At 43.6% G+C, this 24,009-nt stretch overlaps 1 protein-coding gene across 2 annotated transcripts in view; it reads left to right on the plus strand.

Annotated features, from left to right (window-relative positions):
* Positions 1–24,009, plus strand: part of LOC142860986 (6-phosphofructo-2-kinase/fructose-2,6-bisphosphatase 1) — a 78,154-nt gene that overhangs the window by 51,598 nt on the left and 2,547 nt on the right. For both annotated transcript variants that reach the window (XM_075999873.1, XM_075999874.1), the window contains 10 exons: positions 736–861; positions 3,187–3,280; positions 4,127–4,193; positions 5,110–5,184; positions 5,685–5,741; positions 8,167–8,288; positions 12,097–12,304; positions 14,940–15,086; positions 18,101–18,205; positions 21,978–22,107. In XM_075999873.1, coding sequence (XP_075855988.1) covers positions 736–861; positions 3,187–3,280; positions 4,127–4,193; positions 5,110–5,184; positions 5,685–5,741; positions 8,167–8,288; positions 12,097–12,304; positions 14,940–15,086; positions 18,101–18,205; positions 21,978–22,107 — 1,131 coding nt within the window. The remainder of the gene's footprint in view (positions 1–735; positions 862–3,186; positions 3,281–4,126; positions 4,194–5,109; positions 5,185–5,684; positions 5,742–8,166; positions 8,289–12,096; positions 12,305–14,939; positions 15,087–18,100; positions 18,206–21,977; positions 22,108–24,009) is intronic.

Genomic DNA, 24,009 nt, shown 5'->3' on the forward strand with positions numbered 1-24,009 from the left:
AGCTTCAGTGAGTTTCCACCAATGCCCTGAGTTTCTGTTACTCTTCCTTCTGAAGATTAGGAATTTTTACCCCTTAGAGGAGATAAGGTCAAGTGGTGTTGACCATTCTGCTCTGCCAGCTGCAGTGAGTTTCCACCAGTGTGCTCAAGCTAGTTTTTATTGCCTTTCTCCCTGAATAGATTTGGGTAGAATTTTGGCAAGGGCTACTGTTCCGTTGTTTCCTCCAAACCAGGACTACAGGATATCTTCCTCAGGATTCGTCTCAGTCTTCCCTGTCAGCATCTAGTGGAATTCCTGGAGTAAAATTCTGCAAAAAGGTGCAAAACTGACTGTGTCTGTAGCCCCTACTAAATTCACATTCTCACACAGCCCCTACTGGCTTCATATTCTCACACTAGCCTGCAAACAACCTTTAGCAATTCATTAATTATTTTCAGTCGAATCTTCTTGAGTTTATATGTTGTTCAGTGATATATGCACCAGGTAAGCAAATGCCTGGATCCTGTGGCTCTCTGCAGATGTCTGTTTCTAGAGGTTTGAGGTTAGCTTTTTGCACTGCAACCTCAGTTTCCTGATGAGTTCAAGAGAAGTCATTACTTTTCAATTTTCCAGCTTTTTTAAAAAAAAAAGTTGTAATGGTGGGAGAGATGCTCTTTCCAACTCTACATCTCTAACATAATACCAGATCATATGAATCTGGGGATAAGATTTTGAGGCTCACTGTTTGTCTTCCAGCATCCATACCCCAGTTTACCAATTCTCCCACGATGGTGATCATGGTGGGTTTACCAGCTCGAGGCAAAACTTACATCTCCACGAAGCTCACACGATATCTCAACTGGATAGGAACACCAACTAAAGGTATGTCTCTGAAACCCTTTGTTCTTCAGCCCCCTACGAGTCACTGGCTGAAAACCAAGTAAAGTAGCAAGCCAAAGCCCTCTGTACCAGAAATGCTGCATCATCATTATTACCAAGATTAGGACTATTGCCACCACTATTACTATTACTACTACCACTACCAGTACATTCTTTTAAATTTTATAATTTCTTGAGTACATACTCTATGTCCAATACCATGCTGGATGCTAGGCATGGAAAAAACTTGCATTAAGATTAAACATCTGCTCTCAAGAAGTTCCATGACCTCAAAACATGAGTAACATACTATTCTTATTACCATTGCTATTATTGCCACACCAATATTACCACTTTTATTTGCATTAACATTTCTTCACCATTTCATAGGCTGAGGAAATTAAAGCCCAAGAGTTGAAATGCCTTGTCTAAGGCATATGTCAGAACCAGGATATGAATCCAGGTCTGTTTGATTCCAAGCCTGACACTCACTGTGCCAGGTCTGATGCATGGCTCTACTGATAGAAAGAGAAAAGAATTCCATGTTGGCCCTGTACTCTCCTTTTCTTCATTCTCTTCCTCTCCTTCTCTTCCTTGCCCACCCCCACATCCTATCTATCTTCCCCCTTCCCTCCCTCCCTATCTCCAAGTCTTCTCCTTTCTTTTTCCCATTTCTTCTTTCCTTTCATCTACATTCTCTTTATCTGATACACTGGCAGAGTTTTCCAGTGATTTTTCTATGTGCTAAAACCTATACTAGGCATTGGGGATATAAAAATGGATGAGACTCATGCCTCATCCTTGAAGAATTCTCAACCCCTTTGGCATGCATAAGAATATCTCACATCTTCTAGGAATCCTAGAGCAGTAACAGGGTGCTAAGGGGAGCAGTAACAGGGTGCTAAGAAGGCTTACAGAGGGCTTTACCAACTGGGAGGCAGTGACAGCTTCCTGGATAGGGTATATTTGAGCTAGGTCCTGCAGGAGGAGTAGGACTTTGGCAGAAGGGAAGGTGAGAAGAAGCAGCTCTCATGGAGGACTGTAAGCTCTGAGGAGCCTCTGCTGAGTATAGTGGCACATGGAACACTGGCAGATGGGTCTCTGCCTTGATACCCCTGCTTCCTGTGTGCTCCACTCCACTCAATTTTCACAGAGGCTTCCAGAGTCATATTTCAAAGCACAAAGCTGACCATTCCTGCAGTCTCCAAAGGTACCCTTGGCCTGCAGGTTTAAATCTAAGCTCCTTAGCCTGTTGTTCAAGGCCCTCCACAATTGACCCCTTCCAGCCTTTCAGACCTCAGCCACAGTGGATGATGCACTATCCCCCAAACATGCTCTGCCTTCTGCCAATGCCATACCTTTGTTCAAGCTGTTCCTCTACCAGGAATACCTTTGTTCCCCATTCCCACCTGTATATCTGCCTATAAAATGTGCCTACCGTAAAAGACGTGGTTCAAATGCTGTTTTCTCCCAGAAACCTTCTCATATCACCACAAATGGAATTAGTCTTTCCTTCCCCTTCACTCTTACATGGCTCCATATTGTCTCTGTCAGAGGACTTAACAGACTGGGTGAGAGCTTTCTGTTTACTGGTTTACTCACTATCTTGCTGCTAGATTTTGAGCTCCTTGAGGGCCCCATCATGAAGATCTGGTTAATCTCTGAGACCAAGGACTCAAATTCTGCTTCACAGAGTAGGCATCAAAAAGTATTTGTTGGGTGAATGAATGAAGTATTACTTCTTTAGCTGTTTATTCCCTTTCTTCCCCTTTCCTTCCCTCCTCTCTGGTTTTTCGCCATTACAGGTAAGAAAACATGGCCTAGAGATTTAGATTTGGCTTCTCCCTCACGATATAAAAAAAAATACAATAACATTGGTCTAGGAGTCCGGAGACCCAGTCTGTATTTGTCATTAGCTCACTCACTGTTTAATCTTTAGTGAATGATTTTACTCCCTACATTTCAGTTTTTTCATCTTTCCACTGGAGCAGGGCATTAAAGGATTATGATTTATGAATAGTGGAAAGACTGCCTGCTTTAGAGCCACACAGACCTGGATTTGAATCCCAGATCCCCATTTATTAACCATGAAGATTATTTCCTGTCTCTGAACTTTGATTTCCTCATTTGTAAAATGGGAATGGTGATCCCTACCTTACAGGGTTGCTGTAAGGAATAAATGAGCTGGTAGCCATAATTTGAAGCTTTACAAGCACATTTTATAGCTACAAATTATACCTTCTTATACCTCTGAGGTTTCTCCCAGCAAAGACATTTTTTGGCCACTGGGATCTTCCCAACCTCTTCACTGGTGCTCCCTGCTTTCAGTGTTTAATTTAGGCCAATATCGACGAGAGGCAGTGAGCTACAAGAACTATGAATTCTTTCTCCCAGACAACATGGAAGCCCTACTTATCAGGAAGTAAGTACAAACATTTTAGGAACTGTGCTGCTCCCTTGTGAGGGAGGTCTTTGTTCAGATATTGGGGGAGTCGGGCAGAGTAATCAGGGCCAAGAAGGAGGCCCTCTAGAATCTCAAACAGTAGCTGGGACAGTCCTTCCACCATCCCGCTTGAAGCATGTTTCTGGTCATAACCATGCCTTTCTCAAGAACCTTTAATAGTCTCCTACTTCTGACAAGAGATACTCTAAACTTCTCAGCTTAGCATTTGAGACAAGAGTCTCAATAGCTTGTCCCAGTCTAGTCTCCCTAGGCTTATTAATTCAACCTCTAGGTCTCTCTCCCCTACAAGACTCTGAATACTTCAGAACAGAGCCTGGGGCTCATTTATTGAGCCATGCCTTCATCATAGAACCCAACAACAAGTAATCACTGAAGAGATTTTTACTGAAAGCATAAAGACAATGCCACTGCCATGCCTATTCATTCAGTGTTACACATGCCAGGCATGACTTTTACTTTACAGAGAACATGCCTAGGTTCTACCTGGGTTCTTAACCCCAGTTCAGTGTGAGCTTCATTAGCTCAAGGGTTGGAGCCCCTTAGTGTTATGGCTTCCATCAATTGCTGAGCTTTTCCTGGGTACGCCACTTTATACCTGCCCCTGAGCTGTGCACATAGAGCTCCTTTGAACTTTTTGACCCCTCTGTGGTTGGCATGATGTGTAGAACATAGGACATCCTATGTAGATGTTCATAGATGAATAACTTAATGTGAGAGATGGTATAGAAGACAATACAGAAAAAGAAAGAGAAACCCATCCTCGTGAATAGGGGTTGTCTCTGTTTCTTCTGTGGTCTATTTCAGACAGTGTGCCCTGGCAGCCCTGAAGGATGTTCACAACTATCTCAGCCGTGAGGAAGGTCATGTTGCGGTAAAGAAATTTCCATTTTTTCCTCAAGTATCTGCTGAAATGGAGAATGGCTGAGATGTACTGAATATTTATGATATGCCATACATTGTTCTAAGTTCTTTGCATATATTAATAATTTAAGTTCACACTCCCCTGTGAGATAGGTATTGTTATTATATACCATTTCAGAGCCAAGAAGAATGACTCACAGAGAGATTAAATAATTTCTCAAGGTGGTATGTCATGTACCCAACAGGGCCAGAAGTGGAATCCAGGTTGTGTAACTCCAGAATCTCCACTCTTAACCACTATTCTCTACTAGTCCACCCTCAAGAATTCAGCAGGACTCTACTAGAATTTAAGACTGCAGTACAAATATTTTTGAGTTCTAGAGATTTACCTAAACTTCTAGTCAATTTAATTTCATAGACCCTTGGGATAGTATTTGCAAATTCTAAGAGGAGAAGAGATCCTCAAATATGCAAATGGTTTCATATCAGGTGCTATGGTTAGGAAGTTGTTTCCTGTTCATGGGGACTTCTGAGGTGATAAGGAAAGAAGAACCCTCACCTAGGAGTTGAGAGAACCAGTTCTAGCTCTCTTCTGTCAGCAATTCTCAGTGATTTTGGTCAAGGAAAGTCCTTTTTCTAGGCCTCAATTACTTTACCTCTATAAAGTAATCCTAATAAAATCCCACAATTTTCCTCTTGCCTTATTGTACTCACAAGGTCTGGTACATTTCTGGGCAGAAAAGTAAGAGCTCACTGAATGCTTGTGAAATTGACATAAGCCAATACCAAATCCTTCCTATCTTCTAAGACCCTGTTGAAGTTCTACCTCCTTTTGGAATCCCTCCACTTAGCATAGGGATGAACAAAAAGTAGGTGTTCTATCAATACTAGGTTCAGAGTAAGCTAATCTCATTACCTGCCTCTAGGTTTTTGATGCCACCAACACTACCAGAGAACGACGGTCAATGATTCTGCAGTTTGCTAAAGAACATGGTTACAAGGTACAGTAATACTCCCACTCTTATCTAGAGCCTACTTATCCAGCACAAATCCCAAAGAAAGGCAAAGCAGGGGACTTAGAGCAGCCAAATCAGCTACCATAGGCTCAACATTTTAATTTGGTTGTCTGGCTTTTTAGGATACAGTGAGAAGTAGCGAAGCAGAACAGGAAAGGAGAGATACCATGTTACGCAATGGAGGATGACTACTGACAGGCTGACACTGTAGGGGGTGATGATGAGGAAGGAGTGGAGAGAACCACTACAAAAAGCTCATATAAGAACTAAAATCCAGTAAAGACACAAAACGATGATCTGGAGCCATTCGACTTAGAGCCAGTTTGCCTCACAAAACTCAGAAGGCTGAAAAGACTTCCTGTGAACATTATGTTGTCAGAGATGCCCCTGGGGATGACTCTGAGCCATTGAGAAGGGGTCAAGCTATGTTGGTTCCTACTAAATATAATTCCCAGATAGAAATCTCTCCTCTGTTTCTCTCATAGGTCTTTTTCATCGAGTCCATTTGTAATGACCCTGGCGTCATTGCAGAGAACATCAGGGTAAGGAACACCAGTTACCTTTCCTCCTTACTCTGACTTAGGCTTGGATCATACCTAAAAGGCCTCTGTGAGATTAAAGGAAGTATTCCTCCCTGACCTTCTCCTCCCACTTCATACAGGAAGCATTTCCTGACCATCATGGCCCACAGTGAACCTATGTAATTAACTGAAGCCAACGTATGTAGAGCCTTTAGTACATACCAGGCACCAAGCTTGACTCTGATGCATTTTTCACAACAAACCTGTACGTTGGGGATCATTTTTATGTTGGAGAGAGGAAACTGAGGTTCCAAGAGGAGAAATGAGTTATGAAAGATTCATACAACCAGAAAGAGATAAAAGTGGGACTGGACCTCAGGCTTAGCTCTCTGCCTCAAATGCCTATGGTCTTTATTCTGACCCACAATTCATGTCAGAACTATCACTGATGCTTGATTCTAAGGCATGTGGTCTAGAACTAGATCATTCATCACATTTTTTTGTTCCCTACTTCATCAAATTATTGAAGCTCAGGGACAGAAGAGACCTTAAAGGTCATCTCCTTCAACCCTCCATCAGATACGTGAAATCTCCGCTAAATATTTGTCTAGATTTTCTTTTACACCTGCAATGGCAAGAGGCTCATTGCTTTCAAAAAATGCAACCCAGTCAAGCTGAAATCCACTTCCCTGTAATTTTCACTCATTGGTCTTTTTTCTTTTCTTTTCTTTTTTTTTTTTTTTTTTTTTTTTACCTCCTGGGACATAGAGCATATTCAGTTCTTCTTCTACCTCTTCACCCACCCATCTATTCATCTATTTATTGATTCAACAGAAATTGACTATACACCTGGGCTAGGCCATTCTGTGCATTAGAGACAGAGAAATAGGTAGGGAAGAGTCCTTTCCTTGAGCTCACAGTCTAATGAGGGAGACTGACAAGTATATAGACAGAACTCTGAGATAAGTGCAGAATAAGTGCAGAACTCTGAGATAAGGAACAAAGGAGGCTGTGGAAGCACAGTGGTGAGTATCTAACCTTGCATGGGAGTGAATATAAGGGAAGGTTTCCCAATGGAGGCAATAATTGAGCTGCATATTGAAGAATGCATAGGAATTTGGCAGGCAGGTGAAGAATGGGAAATAAGGGAATAGCATATACTAAGTATGACATACCCAGGGAATTATAAGTAACTTAGATTAGCTAAAGCAAAGTATGTGGGGGAATAGGGGAGCAATGGGAAATGAAGATTAGGAGATAGTTTGGGGCTCAGTCATGATAAACCATGAGCCACCTATGAAATAGTTCATACTTTTTCCTAAAAGATATGAGGAAATGGAGAAGTGTTTTAAGTAGGAGAATGCTGTGCTCAGACATGTGCATGTTAGAAATGTCCTTTCGAGGCTGGGCGTGGTGGCTCATGCCTGTAATCCTGGCACTCTGGGAGGCCAAGGCAGGCGGATTGCTCAAGGTCAGGAGTTCGAAACCAGCCTGAGCGAGACCCCGTCTCTACTAAAAATAGAAAGGAATTAATTGACCAACTAAAAATATATATACAAAAAATTAGCCGGGCCTGGTGGCATATGCCTGTAGTCCCAGCTACTGAGGTGGCTGAGGCAGGAGGATTGCTTGAGCCCAGGAGTTTGAGGTTGCTGTGAGCTAGGCTGATGCCACGGCACTCACTCTAGCCTGGGCAACAAAGTGAGACTCTGTCTCAAAAAAAAAAAAAAAAAAAAGTCCTTCCAGCTTCCCGTATGGTAAATATATTAGAAATAATGAGACCATAGACAGAGTAATAAGTCACAAAGCTATAGTGAGCACAGGCAAGAGAGAATGGATATTTAGACCAGATGACAGAGTGGAGAGGATTTGGTGCCTGCTAAGCAGTGAAGGATGACATCTAGGATGACTCTCAGATTCCATTTAGGCTCAGGTGACTGGTTGGATTATAGTGCCATTCTCTGAGATAAGGATTGTGGGAGGAGATGGTAGGCAGTGGGGGATTAGGATGTGCCAGTCCGTCAGAAATCCAAAGACAACATGCCATATTATCCCGGTAAACACTCAATACGTGAGACATTATGATCCCTGGTCAAGATCTCTGGTTCCTCTTCTTCAGCCTTTTCTCACACCACAGTTTCTGGTCCTCTTATGCTTATAATAAATATTCTTCTTAAGCAGTGTGTGCTCTGGGACTAAGTACAATGTAACAGGCCTTATTTGACCACACAGAGATGAGGAATGAGGAGTCACACAGTTGAGCTTCTGTTCAATTGACTGATTTTATAAACTTGGGCATGACCCTTTCTCCAAGTCTCAATTTCCTCACCTATAAAATGAGGGGTGTTGTACTCAATGGTCTCTATGGACCCTTTCTAAGGACACTGTCATGGTCTCCATCTCTTAGTGTCATCCTTAGTGCCTCTGTCCTTCTCCCCATTCCCAGCAAGTGAAACTCGGCAGCCCTGATTACATAGGCTGTGACCAGGAAAAGGTTCTGGAAGACTTTCTAAAGAGAATTGAGTGCTATGAGGTCAACTACCAACCTTTGGATGATGAACTGGATAGGTAAGAGCCCATCACCCCAAAGTTTAAGTCTGGATCTTTAGCCCATTTTTGATGTCCTGTAGGACCTGGGAAAATGTCCTTCCTTTCTGGGCCTCAGCTTTTCTATCTATAATATGAAGATCTGTCTTCAAGGGCCCTCCTGGCTCTTATGTCTTGATGTGAAAGGGTTCAATTAGATGACTGAAATAGTGATTTCCTAAGCAATATGGACAGATCAGGACCCTGAGAACAAATACCTCCCTCCTGTGGGTGTTTCTATTATTATTACAAAAGTATTCTTCATGTATGAATGACACTTCAATTTCCCAACATGTTCACCTTCTTTCTTTCATTGAATTTCCACAGCATCCCTGTAAAGGAGGCTGAGACAAGTCTTATGATCATAAATTTTCAAGAAATTGAGCCTTAGAAAGCTTAAACTACTTTCCCACGCTCCCACCACAAGTCAGGGGGTAGACCTAGAATTCTAACTACTTATTCTATCCTCAAGTCATGTCTCTTCTCACAACACTCATATGCCTCTTCAATCAAAAAGTCTGTCAGGCTCCTTTGGCTCTGGTGATGTAAGGGGTGTAAATATAGGCAAGAGATGTGGGTTCTATCCTGTGGTAGCTCTCACAGCACCTTAAAACATGGGGAGACCCAAGGAAGACAAGAAATGTTCTGTCATAACACCAACCAAAGATAGGAGAGGTGTTATGTAGCAGTACAGGGCAGATGTGAGTTTTAGATGTAGGATGTTTCTAGAACCGTACCCTCTTTCAAAACAGGGTGTGATGAGAAGGGACCTGGGTCACTCACACCCTTTAGGACCCAAGCGAGAAATTTAAGGAGGTCTCACATGGTCATTACCACCCTAAGAAGTTTAAAGAACAACCTTCCAGCCTTACCAACCAAAGTACTGAGAGATGAGCATTGTTATTGCCCCACTCCTTAGGTGGGGAAACTGAGACACAGGTCAGGTCAAAGACTTACCTGAGGCCACACAATGAGTCAGCAACAGAATATATACTCAAACCCATATCCCCAAACTTCCTTTCTGGATGCCCCTGCCACATCCCTGTATCACAAAAAGTGTTACATGAGGCTTAGACATTCAATGCAAGGGGCATGGCCTTTATGTGTGATTGTCTAGATTGTTCATTGTACAGACATCATGGTCAAGAGTACACTTGCTTCTGTCATCTGCTGGAGTGGGGCTATATATGTCTTCAGGAAAGTGCTACTTTTTCAAGTTTCCACAATGGCGCCATATAGGCTAACAGCATATGGTGAAAGGAGCCTGCAGGAAGGGGACAGAAGTAAGAGAACAAGACCGAGAAAGCCCCCAGTCCTGGGCCTAGACTCCTGCAGGTGTTCAGTTGTTGTTTGATGAATCAGTTTGGGCCTGAAGACAATAAATCCAGAAGGTCAGATTTATGTCATCATTTTTTCTATTAGCAGACATTTATAACCCATGCATCAAGTTCCATGCCTGAGCACAGAGCCCAAAGAGGGAAGGGCTGTCCCTGCTTTGACAGAATGTCCATTTGGTTGGGGAAAACAATGAGTACATGGTTGATCACAATTGTAGAGACAATAAACCAAGTGGGCTGTAGGAACACAGAGCATGGAACTCAGCCCAGCTTGGAGGAAGAAGGTCTGGAAGAGCTATATTGCCCAAAAGGCAGACTAAACTTGTGCTTAGGGCACTAGCAAGATAGAGGCTACCAAAAACAAGAAAAATACCTTAAAAGCTTTTTAATATTTGATATTTCAAAAACAGCATCAAGTTAGTTAAAGTAGAAAAAATAAAACTAGAACCTAGGAGGACCTCCTCGTATTATTATATCATTTATAGTTTTTATTTTAAATTACACATGGTGTGGGTGGGCATTGGACTGCTGGTCTCAAAGGAAGCTTCCTGGGGTGAGTGAATGTGCTGACTCTTGATGGATGAATGTGTAGGAACTCAACTTGGAAATCAAGCAAGGCACATCTTTTCAAGCAAAGAGAACAGAACTTTGCAATAGCCTAGTTACATCTGAATAAGAGGACTACAGAGAATATTCCAAGTGTAACAGCAAAAGCATGAAGGCAAGAATAAAACAGAGAAGTTATGGGTATGGGCGTGGGACTGTGAAGTGAGGCCAACTGGCGCCAGTGTGTGAAGGCACCTAGTATATCAGACTAAGCTGAGGAATTGAGAAGCTCTCCTAGGGCCATGCAGGACCTAGTGTTAGGAACAGACAGTAACCAGGCAAGAAGTGTGTATCAGATATGGCCTACCCCTAGGCTCTGAGAGTCCTATGAGACATAATTTGAGAGAGGGGAGTATTCTGGGGTTTAAATCCCAAGTCTACTTCTTTCTGAGAAAGTGATTTTGGGTAAATCACTTCCTTTCTCTGTGCTTCAGTTTCCTCACCTATAAAACAGAGATAATAATCTCTGCTCTGTAGGATGGTTATGAGACTTTAAAATCCCCACAGAATTGTAAAGGCCAGATGCACAGAAAATGTTCAACAAGTGCAAGTGCCCTGTGAGAGCTATTGGGTGTGGATCACAGGACTGGGCGTGAGGAGTGTGAGACAGACATAAAAAATTCTCTAGGAAGATCAAGGGAGAGGTTTTCTGAAAACAAACCCATCAGCAGCCTTACTAACTGCCTTGGGTTAGTGCAGCTCTTTCCACTCAGTTTGTTTTGTTACCATGCAACCAGGGTTGCTGGTGTCACATCATTGGCCCAGCCTCCCACACGTCTTCTCAGGAATCTCTCTGAACTCCCTCTAAGCCAACAACTAAAGAACTAATGCCTGGCACAGCAGAGACCTCAGGAGTCATGCTCCATGCTTCAGATGTGATTAATCACTGTCCCTACCCCATCTTCCAGCTCCTCCAGAAACAGGTGGTTGAATAGTTTGATTATCATTCCATATGTAGTTATTAGTTCATGACAGAACACAGAATTGAGGAGACAGAAAGGAACTTTGAGCAAGCACCACAAGTTCTCCAATGGTGTTGTGGACCACCTCTGTATCCCCATGCCCAAGTACTTGGCACACCACAGAGGGAGTGACTGTGGAATGAATGTTGGGCATTGGTCATATGTCTCCAAGTATATGTTCCTGACTGCCAAAAGAGCTGCCAAAAGGCAGACTCTGGATCCCCACCCCAAGAACAGTGCATAGAACAGAGAAAGGTATGTTGGTTGACAGCATGGCAATTAGGGAAAGAACACATCCCAACCCCCTTTCTGAGGGAGAAGAGAGACATGCACACTCAAACACATATGCACACACAGTCTGATAGCTTCCTGTAGAGTATAAAGTATAATACATAGCTAAAAAAACAACAACAACCAACCAACCAAACAAACAAACAAACAAAAACAGGAAGGAAGAGCTTGGCTCAGGATCAGAAAGGGAGGAGGAATGGAAAGGTCAAAAGCTGCCAGTGAGATGCTGGAGACTGGCCAGAGATGCAGAGGATTACTCTTTCTCTTTGAGTATAATGGGTGTGAACTACAGAGGAGAGAACTCCAGCTGCCTGTAGTGTGATGAATGAAGGTGAAAAGACAGCTTGGCTCAAGCTGAGGCTGAGGAAATGAGACAGGGGAGATGATAGCAGGCAATGAGCTCCTTGGGGTGGTCAGGAAATAAGTCTATAGGACAGGTACACAAGACAGGGCAAGGTATGGCTTCGCATTAGGTGAGATCTGGGTTGGGGAGTAAGCTTGAAAACAGGGTATGTGGTTGGGACTTTCTCTTGGGATCAACTCCACCACCATCAGTTCCTGAGGTGCCCTTACTTGTGCTTGGCTCTGGCCCAGCCACCTGTCCTATATCAAGATCTTCGACGTGGGCACACGCTACTTGGTGAACCGAGTGCAGGACCACATCCAGAGCCGCACGGTCTACTACCTCATGAACATCCACGTAACGCCCCGCTCCATCTACCTATGCCGGCACGGTGAGAGTGAGCTCAACCTCAGAGGCCGTATTGGAGGCGACTCTGGACTCTCAGCTCGGGGCAAGCAGGTGGGGAGGACACCAGGTACCCAGAGCGGTTGGCTGAGCTGACCCAGGTGGGCGGGGGGTAGGCTGGCCACTGCCTGGGTCCGGAGCTGGAGGACCCTGCGATGGGGGAGAAGCAGATTCTGGCCCTTCCAGCCATCAGCCACTCAGTCTTGACGCAGTCATGTGCCCACGTATGCCCACTGCTTCTGCAGGTCTAATAGCTTTGCCGAGGCACCCAGGGTCTGCCCAAATCCAGCTGCTTCTCTTGGCCCTGCCTGACCGGTCAAGAGCTTGGGCCTTTGCTTGTGCACTTTCCCCACCTAGGTTGCCCTCCTCTGTCGCCTGTGTCAGCGGGTGACCGTGGCTTACACAGACAGCTGCCCTGAGGGGCCCACCCCTAATCCTTCTTCTCCCAGACTCAGGGCTGCCGCTGCCCCGCCCCCACCCTCCAGGTATCACTTTAGCAGCACTTGTCCCCACCAGCGACGTGTCCTTCCTGCCCTCCCGCTCCCTTCCAAGGCCCAGCACCTGCTCCATGGTCTGGTCCAGAAAGCCCTCCTGGTCCTCTCCTCCCCCGCAGGCAGGTCGCGTGCCCTGGGCTCCTGCTCTCCCAGGTGTGGCCCATCTGACTCTCCTGGCGTGAATCTCTTCTCCCCAGCCAGGCACACTGACCTGCACGTGCTGGGTGCTGGCTACACAAAGGGGTGCATGGCCCCAGCATTTGGCCCTGTGCCTGGGCTTGTTAGCACAGGTATTGCTTCTGCTGGGAGAACTGCTTGGGGTGGCACAAGTCGGAAGTGAAGTGCAGGAGGGACATTTATTGACATTGCTCTCATTTATTGGGCACCTCTGCCCAGTCGTGGTGCCATGTGCTTGCACACGTGTGTGCCTCATTTAATCTTCACAACAGCTCCCTGGGATGGGCGTTGGTTGCTGTCATTGGTTTATGGATGGGGAAGCTGAGGCCCAGAGAGGAGCAAAGTGTGGTCCCAGGCGTGGCCCCAGAAGGCCCAGTCCTCGGTGCTCCCTTTCTTAGCTCCAGACGGGCAGCCTCCCTTCAAGATAGACTCTGACCTCTGACCCCTCCACTCCCACCCCTCAGCACCGCGTCAGAGCACCTGTGGCAGGGGTGTCTCGGTTGGAGCCACGCCCTGCCGACACAGCTCAGAGCAGGGTCTGACACGTGGCTGCAGTCTCCACAGGGTGCACCTTCCTAGCACACTCACAGCTGCCCCAACCTTCGTGCTCATGGGCACAGTGCACCAGCCCGGTTTACAAAGTACTTCCCATCGACTGTCACCCCCATCACCATCGCTCTCACTTGTGCAGCCCCTACTGTGTAAGAGAGTCTGTGTGCCCCCCACCCACTATCTAAAGTGATGCTCACAGAGAGCAGGCCAGGCGAGCCAGTGCTCTCTGCCTCTTACAGGCGGTATGAGGACAGAGAGGGGCAGGGACCTGTCCGGGGGCACGTGGGGACCATGTGAGGGAGTTGGGGGCGTTTGACCTATGTCTCTTACCTCCCAGTCAAGGACTCCTAACACCAGAGCATGCGGCCTGTTGACTCATATCTCTAATTAAATGTGTGCATAACGTGGCTGTATCTCTGTATACACATGCGTGCCTGTGTCTAGGCATTTGTGCAGATGGATGTTCCTAACACAGCATCGTGACTGATAACACACCTGTGCACAGAAGAAGAGCGAGTCACTTGTGCCTCTGGACTCCCACAGCCCTTGTGGTTCCCGTCAGTGCTGCCATTGTTTCCCCCACTGCACTGGCCGTCCCCTGAGATCAAGAACACCCCAGCACCCAGCACAGAGCCACACACACACTCAATAGATGTGTTAATGCCCTTAGAACCTGGATACCTGGAACCCTACTTAAGCAATGGGTATTCACAGTGTCAAAGAGAAATAGAAATGTCTTCCAAATCCTCTACTTGCACTACCTGTTCATACTTAGGGTACCCCACTCTTTGCCCTTATTGCCTAGAGTCTGCTTTCAGTGCCTACATGAGCCTACCCTACAGGCTGTCCACCTGAGGCCTGGTCATATAACAGGAGTGTTCACCCTTAGGCCAAAGGGTGGCCAAGGAGTTGCCGTTTGTGAAGCATGGAGATTAGTAGAGGTGGGGTGTGGACAGAACTTGGTCATGTGAGTGGATCATCTACAAACATGTACTCAAGTTACCTAGAAGTGCAGTGCAGAGCCAGAAATGGAATGAGAAGGGAGGAATACTATGGATGTGGTGCCTCCATTTGTACTTTTGTCCTAGCTTCTACAAATGTTAGAGGTGGGCCTGTTTCAATGAATAAATAACCAAGTAAAGGGTTCAGTGAGCAAGCATCAATGAACACACACACACACACACACACACACACACACACACACACACACACACACACACAAACTCACTCACTCACTCACTCACTCACTCACTCACTCACTCACTCACGCTTTTCTGTTCCCTTGACCCTTAATCACATAGGAAAGAGTATAGCTTTTTATAAATTTGGAACATTTAAACTCTCTGCTCTTTGCTTGTTCATCACCATTCCATTTGTAGCAGATCTGAGCTTGTTCTCATGGGTACCCTGTCCTCTCTCACCTCTTCTTTTGCCTTCCTCTCCTCCTCTGCACCCCCACACCCTAGTATGCCTATGCCCTGGCCAACTTCATTCGGTCCCAGGGCATCAGCTCCCTGAAGGTGTGGACCAGCCACATGAAGAGGACCATCCAGACAGCTGAGGCCCTGGGTGTCCCCTATGAACAGTGGAAGGCCCTGAACGAGATTGACGCGGTGAGATGCATGGCGGTGGGGAGCTTGAGTCTGGCCTTATTTCCTGGGTTGCCCCTGCTCCAGTCCCTGTGGGGAAGCTAATTAGTTCAACAAAGATTTCTGGGCAACCAGCCGTGTGCCAGATCCTATTCTGTGCCTTGGGGATCCAGTAAAGGCCAGAAGAGACACAGTCTCTGCCCTCATGGAGCAGTCAGTAAATAGGACATTACATCTCAATGTGACAAAAGGTTATGGGAGGGACAGTATAAGGGATTATGGGGGATCAGAAGATGAGGGTGCTCCTGACCAGACTTGATGGGGCGGGGGGGGGGGAGGGCGCGGGATTTACAAGGAAAGATTCCTGGAGGAAGCTAGAGGTGAGATATGAAGCAGGCAAAATTTAGTTCAGGGACAGAGAACAGCTCATGTGAAGGCCCAGAGATGTGAAGAGAGCATGGCATGTTCAGAGAACTGAAGGAAAGAATAGCAGAGAGGCTGAGATGGTGATAACGAGGTCTGGAGAAAATGGGGATGAGGCTTAAAAGCAAGTGCAGCCATGAGGTCTTATAGGCCACGTTGGGGGATTCAGATGCTGAGCTAACAACAGTGGGAAGCCATTGATGGGGTCTAAATCAAGGAGGATTGGTCTGAACATTATTTACATTTTTTAAATAAAAGTCCACCCCTGGGCATGTTTGGAGACTCAGTGGGAAAAGGGCCAGAATGAGCACATAGGTTAGTAAGGAGATGGCTGCATTAGTTTGGCAAAAGGTGAGGGCATGTTGAACCATAGTAGTGGCGTTAGAGATGAAGAAGAAAGACTTGGGGAATGTTTCAAAGGTAGAATCAACAGGACTTGGTAGTGCACTGGCTTCACAGGGTGAGGAAGAAAGAGGAATAAAGGATTCAACTCTGGTGATATGGCAATGGCTCTTCAGGATCAGGTTTTCCTATGAGCTCTTTGAGAAAGAAGCTGTTTCTTCTCCATTGTCTACCTGCACTCTAGGTACACTGGCACAGGGCAGCAGCCCACAGGTTATAGTGGTTGGACATCAACATAAAAGCTTCATCACAAGTGTAGATAACTTGTGTGTGGATAGGTTAACTTGCTTGACTGCTAGATATGCTTCTATAGATTGTGTGTGTGTGTGTGTACATTCATACATATGTACATAAATATAGAGGTACTGAGATACGTATAGTTAAAAAAGAGCTATGCAGCACTGTTCTACAGATCCCATACATTTGCTACAAAATGCATGCAAACAAATGTGTAAACTGTTCATCATAGGAGTTTAGTTGCTGCTTATTTCTGGCCCACCTGTGATGTGAACATTTATTGAACATCTACTTGTTTCAGGTTCTGGAGTAGTGATAGAGACAGAAATTAGTCTGATTAGTTCCTATCTTCACTGAGTTTTGTGATAAATTACGTAGACAGAGGAATAAACAGAAATACAAAACAGTGTGTGTGTGATACAGGCTCTGATAGACAAGACCATAGGTGCATAGAAGTCAGGGCACAGCACCTGACCCAGCCAGAATCTGCCTGGAGGAAGTGATGCCTACCTGAAGCCTGAGGCTGAGTAGCAGTGAACCAAGTTAAAAGGATCAGGAATGGTATTCCAGGCAGACAGAGCAGCATAAGCAAATAGGATATTGTGTTTATATGGAACTGCTAAAGTTGTAGCAGTGGAGACAGAGAAGGAGGAAAAAGGAAGAGATTTGAGAGAGATTTAGGAAGTAGAATCTCAGGAATTGGCTCTGGAGGGATGGGTGAGGAAGAAGCAAGAATTTAGAATGATGCCTAAGTTTCTGGTTTATTTTCTATGATTAATAATAATTATACTTAATTCCACTGACTGAGTCTTTAAAATGTGCCATGTACATCCTGCACTAGTATCCTTTACATAAATTATTCCTAATATTCAAAACACTTCTATGAAGTAGTTGTAATTCTCCTCATTTTGTAGATAAGGAAAATAAAATTCGCAGAGATTAGGCAGTTTGCCTAAAGTCAATAAGGAGTCAGTGGCCATTTCTATAGGCAATAGGCTCCTGGCATTCCTCAGAATAGAAAGTTGAAGCCAATCTGGAAGGGCCTTGTGTACCCAGTAGGCTGCACTTTCTTTCATGGGCAGTGTCAGTTGGAGAAGTTCAACACTGCAGAACTGTTTGTGGGTTGGGGCGGGGTTTCTCACCCCTGAAGGAAGCCTGGTAGATGGATCCAAAAGACAGCAACCAGAGCCTGCTGCCCTCCCCCACCCACAGGATGGTTTAATTAAAATCCACACATCCAGAAGGAAACCTTAGAAACCCAACATAATTTCCCACTGCCACCAGCAGCCACCTCACCTCTGGGGATTTCTCAGTAGATTTGGAATTTCTCATAAGCTCCTGAGGAACTAATTCTCTGAGTCCTCCATTCTTTCTTTGCTTGAGGAGAGTGTATCTCCCCAAAGCCCACTCTGACACCCTTAGAAATTTACTAATTGTTCTTCTCTGAAATGTCTATGGATATCTGTTTCTTTATCTCCCATAGGTCCTGAAGAAGAGGTCTGGGCAGGAGGGATGGGAAATGTTATCAAATGGGAGATCACTATGGTATATGTGCACACATGCATGCACTTGCATATTGCAGTCACAGATACCTACCACAAGTATGCTCACACTTGCATACATGCACTTCGCAGATACATGGACCCTCTTCTACCAATCACACATGGAGGTATAAAAATACATAATTAGATATGTAAGGTACACCCATGGACCTACTGGGACAATCATAGAAAAACACCATACACTCAGCATGAGCTCACCTATCCATCTACCTTTACTCTCACATCCACATAGCTGCACACCTCATGCACACATACACATACACACTCACAGACAACAGGCGCAAATCCAGAGCTGTGTTCACAAGACCCAGGTGCTCACTTGCTACTTTTCCACAATCATTGGTCTCAGAACTATAACAAAGGCTGTGTGGATTTCATCTTGTGAATACTTTTGCCCCAAATACTTTATCTCAGGGTGTCTGTGAGGAGATGACCTATGAAGAAATCCAGGAACACTATCCTGAAGAATTTGCACTACGAGACCAAGATAAATATCGCTACCGCTATCCCAAGGGAGAGGTAAGGTTGGGAGGGGTGGTGTAACTTCTATAACTCCTCCCCAAGACCTCCATTCCAACTGCCAGGATTCCACAGTTGCCTAGAAAGCTTTAGAAACAGGGTAAAGCATATTTTGCGGCAGCTGCCATCTCACAAAACACATGATTATCTGACCCTTGGCTTAGATTCTTGGCTATAAGCAACAGACTTTTTAAAAAGCTACATATTTGCTTCCTTATTCTCTCTGCTTTCAGGAAGGCCCACTTTATCCTAGACTTTTCTCTGGTATCCCATCACTAAAGACACTTGAAATAATTCAACATCCTCTAATTTCCTGACGTTTTGCTGCCAAGTTGCCTAAAGCTCCATCCTCTCTGGGTAACAGGGCATCATCCAAAGGGACAATGGCTAATTGTTTAACCGACTTCTTTGCCACCACATGAACCAGACCATCACTTTCCTATCCCCATATGAGATGAATTCTCATTGCTTTCAACCCAGCCTCCATTTAGTCAGTTCCACAATATAGAGCATTTATTAGTCATATTCCATTTCCGATACAAATTCCTGGGAGGAATTATCAGAAAAGCAGGACATCTGGGAAGATAAAACAATAGATATTCTGTTCAGTTACATAGCACTTTCATATTTGTATCGTCCTCCTTGGAAATGACATTATAGAATCCATCTTAATTTGTCCTTGTTTTCCTTTATGTATTTTGAGGCTATATTATCAGAGGCATACGAATTTAAAGCAATTACATCTTCTTAGTAAATTGTACACTTTATTATTACATAGTGACCAAACCTCTTTTCTCCTGATAATCCTTTTTGCCCAAAAGTGTATTTTATTTTCGTTTTTTTATTTCAATAGATTTGGGAGGTATGAGTGTTTTTTTTGTTTGTTTGTTTCATGGATGAATTGTGTAATGGTGATGTCATGGCTTTCAGTGTACCTGTCACAAGAATAGTGTACATTGTACCTGATAAGTAATTTTTGATCCCTCACTACCCCCAACCTCCCATTTTCTTAGTTTCCAATGTCCATCATACCAAAAAGTATATTTTATCTAATATTAATATAGCAATACAAGATTGCTTCTGGAGACTGCTTGCCTAGTTCACTTTTATCTATTAATTTATTTCAACTTCCATGTGTATTTTTGTTTTGTGTCTCTTGTAAACACAGCTTATAGTTGGATTCTGTTGTTTTTAATCCAAACTGAAAAATATATGCCTTTTGAATAGTAAGTTTGGTATATTTTCTTTTATTATAATTACTATTTTTTTTAGTTTATTTCTATTATCTTGTCTTGAGCTCTCTATGCCTAGTTTATTTTTCATTTTGTTCTTGCCTTCTTAAGGATTGATAGAGTTTTTACATCCATGTTTAAGTTATATAATCTGTTTCCATTTATTTAGAAGTTACCCTTAATATTCTTAAAAAGACTTCATCATGATTCTTTTTATTCTTAGCAGATATATCCCACTAAGGATGTAAGGTCAAAATATTGTATTTTAAAATCACTTATAATGATTATTTGTTATTCATTGCAATAGAACCAACTTGACACTTAACATTTTAATACATGTAGTTAACAAAATCTAAAATCAATATCTCCACCCTCCCCCTAAACAATAGAACTTTAAGACTCTGGTCACTTTCTCTCATAATTTACATGCTAATTGTTTTGTGTTTTAGGTCAATCTTGGTCTTAACCCCCAAATGAATTATTACTGTTGTTATTACTGTTATTATTATGGTAAACAGTCAATGTTTATTTAGATTTAACTACATTTACTGATTCTTTCGATCGCTCTTGTTCCTTGTATCTCAAGTCTTCCTTCTGAGTTAATTTTTCATCTTCCTTTGGAAGCTTTTTTAATGAAGGTCTGTTGATAGTAATCTTACCCTTCTTTTTGTCTTACAATGTCTTGGTGGGGTGGGGGATTCCTCAATCCTAGTGATACTTTGGCTGGGTAGAAAGCTCTAAGTGGACAGTTGTTTTCTGTCGGCATTTTGAAGATATTACCCCCTACTGTCTTCTGGCTTCTACTGTGGCTAAGAAATCTGCTATCAGTCTAGTTGTCATTTATTTTCTATCTAGCTTTTACTTTTAAGGTCTTTGTATCTTTGTTCCTTTTGCGTTTCACTCTCACGTGTCTAGATATATTTTTTTTATTATTATTATTTGTCTTGCTTAGAAGTAGTGAGACTTCCTGAATCTGAGGATTGGGATTCTTCAGCAATTCTGAAAAATTCTCATATATTATATCTTTAATTTTTTTTCTCTCACATTCTCTCTGTTATCTCTTTCTGGAAATATAATTAGATGTGTTACTCCTGCCTCTATCCTTCATGTCTCCTAATTTTTCCTTCCTATTTTCTATCTTTTTGTATCTTTTGCTGCATTCTGGATAATTTTTTCAGCTTTATCTTCTATTTTTTTATTTTTTTATTTTTATTTATTTTTTTTTTTAAATTTTTTTTTTTTTCTGGCTAGCCAGGGTCCAAGCCCCAGAGCACCAACACAGTGGCCACTCTCGCAGGCAAGGACCAAGCTTTATCTTCTAAATCACTATTTCTTAAGTGGTATCTAATATGTGTTTACCCTATCCACTGTGTTTTCAATTTTAATGAATATATTTTTCATTTCTGAAATTTTATTTAGTTCTTTTTCAAATCTACATCATATATTTGATGGCATCTTGTTTCTTCCTTATATTTTCTATTCCACATTTTATTGCTTTAAAAATTTCAAACATTTATTTTATATCGTACATCCCTTAAGTTTTTAGGGTTCTATTCTTGTTTCTGCTTAGTCTTGTTCATGGCAGCTTATTTCCTTGTGTTATGTGAGCTCCAGTTTAGCAAGAATTTATCTTTGGGAATCTCATACAGCCTGAGTTGAGAGAATCCAGAGAAAATTTCCATTTTATCTGTAGTCCTGCGAGCTAACAACTTGAGACCACTTTTTATTAAACTTTCAGCATAACATTTTCCAAACAACATGGCTAATGTAATTCTGAATCACCACCCCGCCTGAGGGAAGGCTGGTGGTTATAAATTCTTACAGGAGTCTTCTCTTAATTTTTTCCACAAAGAGCCAAGAAGAGACAGATACATTTTCTTGTTGTTCCCCTTTGCCTGTGAGTGGAGTTTTTCTAGCTTACACTTTTATGGAAGATGTAAATATTTTCCCTTTGAGGGTCTCAGATTTGTATGACAGTCTCAGCCCCAACTCCCTACCTTGTGTATACCTAAGGCCTTATCTCCTATTTATATGAGGTTTGTTTTTTAAAAAAAACTCAAGCCTCTTGGTTACTATGATTGGCAAATGCCCCCAGGGTAGCTGTGGCTTCTACATCCACACTTATCATTCTTTTTTACAAGGTTTTCTTCATTTAGGAACCCTATATTCATAGAATTTCTCTTACTTTTTTTAAATGAAAGATCAGCAGTGCAATTAAGAAGACATTTTTGGGGGGCAAGGGCATTATTTGAAACCTTAAAATTTGTACCCCCATAATATGCTGAAATAAAAAATAAAGAAGACATTTCGTAGTGAGGAGTTTTACTATTGTTATTTAGTCCACTATATTGATTGTCTTCATTTAGCAGACGAGAAATAGAGATCCTAAGAAGGCAGTGAGTTACCTAAGGTCATATTGCTGGGTCAACAACTGAATTGGCACCAGAACCAAGTTTTTCTGATTCCTGGTTTAGAGTTACTCCCATCTGGCAAATATGCTTCATCTCCCTTTCTTACCCAAGTGTCTCTCTCACTTTTAGTCCTATGAGGATCTGGTCCAGCGTCTGGAGCCAGTTATAATGGAGCTAGAACGACAGGAGAACGTACTGGTGATCTGCCACCAGGCTGTCATGCGGTGCCTCCTGGCATACTTCCTGGATAAAAGTTCTGGTAACACCTTCCTCTCTGTTTCTGGCGTGGGGAACTAAACATGATTCGAGACCCTGATACCAGCAATTAGGAGTTTGTATCTTAGTGGTTAACAGCAGAGTATCTAGAACAAAGATGTCTGGCTTCAGATTCTTTCTCTGTCAATTACTAGCTGTACCACCTTTGACAAATTCCTTTACCTCTCTGGCTTCAGTTTCCTCATCTGTAAAATGGGGAGAATAATGGTGAAGTTTAAATAAACAACATATGTAAAGAGCTTACAACAGTTCATGGCACATTGTACAGGCTATCTGAATGTTAGCTTCTATTATTAGTATTAGTATTATTCTGAGCTAGCATTTTCAAAGCCAACATTAACAGTCTGCCTCAACCTGAAATAGCTGAGCCAGTATTTTCCTAAAACATGCTGCCATCAGGGGCCTTTCATGGCTTCATGATCCTGATTATAGGTTTCTGTCTTTGCTGTAGGGATGATTTCCCTAAAATAATGATGTTTGTATTTTAAATTGTTTTCAAATAGTAATTTGTTTTTTAAAATATCTTAGACATTGTATTTACACAGTACCTATATACTGACTACATACACTGAACTGCAAACTAGAACAGGTGGCCTGGCAATGGACGGTTATATCACCTTCAGGTGTGAGAGTCCATTTCCAATGTGGATACTGAAGTGTTGGCACTTCCGTGATATTTTGAGGGTGTCTAAGGACAGTACAAAATAATATTTTATTCCTACAATGTCCTGCAGTCTTGGATTTTTTCTTATAATTCTAGTTTCAAAATAAAAAGCACTTGTAATATGGGGTCATCCAGAATCTTAACCCAGGGAACTTGAGAACTTGACATTAGATAAGTCATTTCCTCTTCCTAGTCCTCAATTTCCTCACTGGAAATAGCTGATGGGATGTGTAGCATGGGGGTCCTTGCCCTGCTAGATTTATGTATGTTCACGTCTCTAATTTTCAGGGCAAATTTTTGAGAATGTGAGGCAGGCACTATAACTCCCATTGTCCAGATGAAGAAATGGAGAGAAGTGAGGTGACTTGCCCAAGGTCATAGGGCTCAGAGTGTCAATAGGAGTTGATCCCAGGTGCATGCCAGAGGCCTTCCCCTCTCAGATATGTGTGGAGTGCTTGGGGGACATGGGTACCTCCTGCTTTCTCCACTTCCTACTTGCTTTCACACACAGGCCACGCCGGCTGCTCACAACTACCCTGGCAGCTGGGCAGGGCAGGGTGGGGTGGACAGATGTTCTTACCCCCATTACTCAGGTGAGTGATGTTGGAACAAAGCCCAGAGAGATGATGTGACTGGGAATGTAGACCCACAAGCTTCAGGCCTGGGGTACCCTCAGATTGCATCTAGTTCAATTCTGTCCTGTGAGATGAGGACACTGAAGGCCAGAGAAGGAAGAATCTGGGCCAAGGTCACTAGTTGAGGCAGTGGCAGAGCTGGATCAGAGACCTCAGGCAAGTGGCTTCCCTTCTCCAGGTCTGTTTCCTCATGGGTACAGTGAGGGGTACAGAACCCCAGAGGATCATGGAGGATGCAGTGAGATAGGGCACAAAGCACCCTCAGCCCAGGGCCTGACGACGATGAAGACAAGACGAGGAGGAAGAGCAGGATGGATGCCCAGTACCACGCGCAGCCTGACCTCTCGGGGGGCTGGCTATGGGGGGCGGTGGCAGGCCTCAAAGGCCTCGGATGAACCTAAGGGCTGATCAGGGAAGCCACCAAGGGAGGTGGAACTCCTCCATGAAGGGATCTTGCTAAATGGAGGGAGATGGGGAGCGGGTGTACAGGAGGATGAGGGTGCCCAGCAGGTGGCTGTGGCACCTCCAGGACGCTGCAAGCCCCTCCATGGCAGGGGCACCCAACTGCAGGGCACAGAACACACAT

Source organism: Microcebus murinus, unplaced genomic scaffold, assembly GCF_040939455.1.
Source record: "Microcebus murinus isolate Inina unplaced genomic scaffold, M.murinus_Inina_mat1.0 scaf021_hap2_Mmur4.0, whole genome shotgun sequence".
Lineage (NCBI taxonomy): Eukaryota > Metazoa > Chordata > Mammalia > Primates > Cheirogaleidae > Microcebus > Microcebus murinus.